The following is a 4998-nucleotide window of genomic DNA, read 5'->3' as shown; positions in this document are numbered from 1 at the left end:
TATGAGGTATATAAGCCAAAACTAATGTTAAATTTGACAGGAATTGCGTCTTGAGGTGGAAGTAGACTAGTCATTCAATCTTTTACTGAAAACATGAAAGATAAGAGGAAGACAAACAGTAAAATACCCATTTTTGGAAGCTTTTTTTTTCATACTCATAACTAGTACTACCACAATTACATTTATCAATGGATAGCTTCTCAACAAGTAGAATTCTTTGAGGTGATCAATTAATTTACAGTACGCAATGCCAAATCTCTCTCTCTCTCTCATGAAACAAACACCATGAGAGAATGGAATGCTTGATTGAAAAACAAGAACTAATTAAGCATCTTCTCACCCTTTCCACCATAAAGCCTTTGTGAAAATCCAGCTAAACAACCCTTAAGCTACACTTCCATGATCAGAGGCATCTTCATAATAATATGGGGACAACTTCCCATCCTTAGTTCCATTCCTGGGCAGCTTGCACTCTGGACTCACCTCCTGCAGCATCTTCACCACCCTTCGCATTGAGGGGCGGTTTATGGGAAGTGGGCTAGTGCAGAGGAGACCAATATTGAGAACCTTGCAGATCTCTTCCCTGAAACAAGGGTCCAGTTTTGAATCAAGCACATGATCAACTCCTTTCTGATCCAGGGTGGTACAGACCCACTTCACCAAATCCTTCTCCCCAAACTCAGGATCAATGGGAAGTCTCCCTGTCACCAACTCTAGAATCACCACTCCAAAACTGTATATGTCACTCTTCTCGTTCACGCGAAGAGTATACGCATATTCTGCATCAAATTGGCATCAAATTGGATAACAAGTTCAGCTATCAACAGTGTTGAAATCAGCCAAGAAATATTTTGAGCACAAGATTTACAGATTATAAAGGATATGAACAATCTACAAGCTTATAAAATCCAACTCTGCCCGAAAACTCAATTCAATTCAATTTCAATGCAAGATAAGTAAGAAAACGAGAAGGGGGGGGATTAAAGAATCAGTTTCACGAACCTGGAGCGATGTAACCACATGAACCAGCAATCATAGACATGGATTTCTGTCCCTTCCCAACCATGTCAACCACCTTGGCAACACCGAAGTCAGCAACCCGAGCCCCAAACTCCCCATCCAACAGGATATTGTTTGATTTCACATCTCTGTGAACAATGGGAGGGACACAATCGTGATGAAGATAGGAAAGCCCCTCGGCTGAATCCACTGCAATCTTATATCTTGTCTGCCATTCCAACATGCCCCCTTTGCTGCTATGAAGCAAATCACCTAAGCTTCCATTTGGCATGTACTCATATACAAGAAGCTTGCAATCTCGGGTAGTACAGCAACACCATAGTTTGACAATATTTTTGTGGCGGATCTTTCCCAATGTCTCAACCTCTGCCTCAAAGCAATCGTCTTGGACCTGACCTTTCTCAGTATCATCACTACTGTCATCCTTCTTTGATCCTCCCCATAGCTTCTTCACAGCAACTGCCTCTCCATTACTGAGTACAGCTTTGTAGACCTTCCCAGAAGCTCCACTACCAATCACGTTATCTTCATCTAGGCAATCCAGAATCTCATATTCACTGAAACCCAGTTTATGGAACGAAGTCAACGTCCACTTTGATTTATCAATACCATTCTTCACCATCTTGAAATTCCTGTACTTGCAGTAGAACCACCCAACCCCAACAATGAAGACCATAGCAGCAAGTATAAAGATTGATCGAAGCAGCCAGACGAAACCCTGGTTCTTAGCTTCACTTCCCCATGGACAAAGATCCGGCAGATCACCACACAAGCCCGGATTACCCAAGAAGCTATCCCTATAATTTTCCTTGTCATAAAGAGGAGGAAGGTCTCCAGAGAGATTGTTGTCTGACAAATTGAATCTGTTTAGCTTCAAATTCTGCAATTCAAGCGGGATATTCCCAGAGAAAAAATTTCCGGAGAGATCGAGATAATTAAGCACGGGCAAGCTCCCAATTTCAGCTGGGATTTTCCCAGAGAGCTCATTATTCGCAAGGTTGAGCTCATTGAGCTTCTTTAACGAACGAAATCCAGATGGAAGCTCACCGGAAAGCTTGTTGTTGCGAACATCAAGCGTAGTGAGTTCAGTGAGCTTCATCAATGATGGAGGAAGAGACCCATTAAGCAGGTTATCACTACCAGAAAACTCAACAAGATTCTTCACCAATCCAATCTCATCAGGTACGTTTCCAGTGAACTGATTTTCCGATATGAGCAGCACAGAGAGATTAGAGGCTCCAGATATCATATTTGATATCTCACCAGAGAACAAATTCCCAGCAAGCTCAAGCAGATACACATGGGGCAGTCCCCAGAACGCCGGTGGAACTTCACCGGAGAGCCGATTACCCATCAATCGAACTCTAGTCAAGCTCGAGCAATGACTAAGGCTTTCCGGAATCTTCCCAGTGAACATATTAGAGATCATAAGAAGCTCTTGCAGAGAATCTTTCGCGCATATATTGGTCGGTATCTCGCCGGAAAACTGATTTTGCGAAACGTCAATCCACTTCAAAGGGGAATTCATTCCAAGCTCTTTGGGCAATTCTCCTGTAAGCTGGTTCTGGAACACCTTCAATTCATACAAATTCCGGGACTTGGCGATGCTTTCAGGCAAAGTTCCCTCCAAAAGATTTTGATACAAGTTGAGCGACTCCAGAGGTAAAGCGCACAACTCGTCCGGAATCGTTCCGTTCAATTCGTTCATCGAAGCATCCAATCTCCTCAACGCCTTCAGATTCGACATCCCAGCAGGTAACCCACCTGACAAAGAGTTGTTGTAGAGCTCAATCTGTACAACACTTGAAAGATTACTGAACGACTGGGGTATCGGACCATGAAGATGATTCCCCGCCAGGTCCATGTCGAGGAGACTCTGAAGCCGGCCGATCGAGGACGGAATCTGACCCACCAGATTACATTGAGTAAGCCAGAGAACTTCGAGACGAGTCAAGTTACCGAGTTCCGGCGGGATTTGACTTGGGGCGAACGGGTTGTAAGACAAGTTCAGCTGTTTCAACGTAGAAATGTTTCCGAAGAACGATGGAATGGTTCCATTGAAGAGGTTTTCAACAAGTGAGAGCACCTCAAGCCTGGGAAAACGGCCCAAGCTCTCCGGAATATCTCCGGAGAAGTTGTTTCCGGTGAGATCAAGGTGGAGGAGATTTGGGATGTCGGAGAGGGAGGATGGAAGGGAACCCGTTAAGAGATTTTGGGCAAGGTTTAGATGCTGGAGATTCCGACACGCAGAGATCTCTTCAGGGAGAGACGAGTTGATTAAGTTGTTGAAGAGAGAGATGAAAGATAGGTTATGGAGATGGCAGAGGAGGGTAGGGAAGGGACCAGCGATGTTGGTGTTAGAAAGGTCGACGGAATTGACGGAACCGGTCACCGAGTCACATTTGATGCCATACCAGTTACATGGGGTCTCGTCTCTGTCGTTCCAGTTGGAGAGTGCTCCGTTTGGATCATCGAAGCCCTGCTTGACTTGTTGCAGGTATAGACCTTCCTGGTTCAGAGACAGAACCAGATTAGGTGAGAAAAGAAGAAAAAACCATAGTAACAGAAGCATTGTCGCCTGTCAATTCGAGAGAGGAAGAACTGGAAGAGAGAGGGAACAGAAGGAGAAGAGCAAGCCAAGACTACTGAGTTCGGATTCGTAGATGTAAAATAGGTTGAAGAGAGAGAAAGATAAAGAGATTGGGGGCTAATGGGTATCAAGCTCTGAGACAAAAGAGCAACTCCAAAGTGTCCGTCGAACCTGTCTCATCGGGGGAGAAAACTACGAATCCCCAGGAGGAGGAGGAAGAGGAGATCGGAGGGTTGGCGTATGAAGAAGCCAAGGACTCATCGTGGTTCTATTTACAGGGGAGGGGAGACTGGGAAGTGGGGAGGTAACCTTGTGAGGGGCAATCAGGCTCAGCGACAGGTGATAGGGACACTAGTAATTAAGCATGAGTGCCATTTCCCCATGCGTTTTCATTCCATTTTATTCCGTATTTTGGTAAAGAGCAAGAGAAAGCTGCCTGGGCCTGCATGCACAAGCATCAACTTGGATGATGAGGTTTCCATTCTTTCTATAGGAGCAGGGTATGTGCTACGGCAGCGCCACGCTGACCACATGATCAGGTAGCCTTTTTTTTATAAAGAAGAATATTTATTATAAAAAAATTCATTTAACGAGGGAGGGCCGTGTTACAACTATGTAAGAGAAGAGCTTGGGAGATAAAGGGAGGAGCGGTTACATTCCAATGCACAAACTGACGATTATTAGAGCAGAAAGTGGGTAAGAGATCAGACATTGAATTCGTGTGTAAAGGGCAAGAGAAAGTTGACTGGGCCTCCAGAGTCTGCATGCGCATTGGCCAATGGGAATACACGCACAAGCATCAACTTGGATGAAATTTCCATTTTTTTCATAGGAGCAGGGTGTGTGTTAAGGCAAAGCACGCTGACCACATGACCAGGTAGCATTTTTTTTATAAAGAAGAATATTCATTAAAAAAGTTTCACTTCACGAGGGAGGGTAGAGTTACAATTATGCAAGAGGAGAGCTTGGGAAACAAAGGGAGGAGCGGTTACGTTCCAATACACAAACTGACAATTATTAGAGCCGAAAGTGGCTAAGAGATCAGACACTAAATTCGTGTGTAAAGGGCAAGAGAAAGCTGACTAAGCCTCCAGAGTTTACATGTGCACTGGCCAATGGGAATGCACACACAAGCATCGACTTGGACAAGATTTTTGTTTTTTCCATGGATTCAGGGTGTGTCAGGGCAGAGCCACGCTGACCACATGACCAGGTAGCGTTTTGTTTTTTTTTTAATAAAGAAGGATATTCATTGAAAAAGCCTCATTTCATGAGGGAGTGCAATGTTACAACTATGAAAGAGGAGAGCTTGGAATATAAAGGGAGGAGCGATTACGTTCCAATACACAAACTGATGATTATTAGAGCCGAAAGTGACTAAGAGATCA

At 44.3% G+C, this 4998-nt stretch overlaps 1 protein-coding gene across 1 annotated transcript; it reads right to left on the bottom strand.

Moving 5' to 3' along the window:
- Positions 1-287: 287 nt before the first annotated feature.
- LOC122640063 (receptor-like protein kinase HSL1) lies at positions 288-3637 on the bottom strand. Its single transcript, XM_043833176.1, has 2 exons — positions 1003-3637; positions 288-779 (listed from the first exon to the last, which is right to left on the bottom strand). The coding sequence occupies exons 1-2, from the start codon at positions 3590-3592 to the stop codon at positions 385-387; spliced, it is 2985 nt and encodes a 994-aa protein (XP_043689111.1). The 5' UTR covers positions 3593-3637; the 3' UTR covers positions 288-384.
- Positions 3638-4998: the final 1361 nt, after the last annotated feature.

Source organism: Telopea speciosissima, chromosome 9 (assembly GCF_018873765.1).
Source record: "Telopea speciosissima isolate NSW1024214 ecotype Mountain lineage chromosome 9, Tspe_v1, whole genome shotgun sequence".
Lineage (NCBI taxonomy): Eukaryota > Viridiplantae > Streptophyta > Magnoliopsida > Proteales > Proteaceae > Telopea > Telopea speciosissima.
The sequence above is the reverse complement of the archived record's forward strand: the minus strand, read 5'-3'. Positions and strand labels throughout refer to the sequence as shown.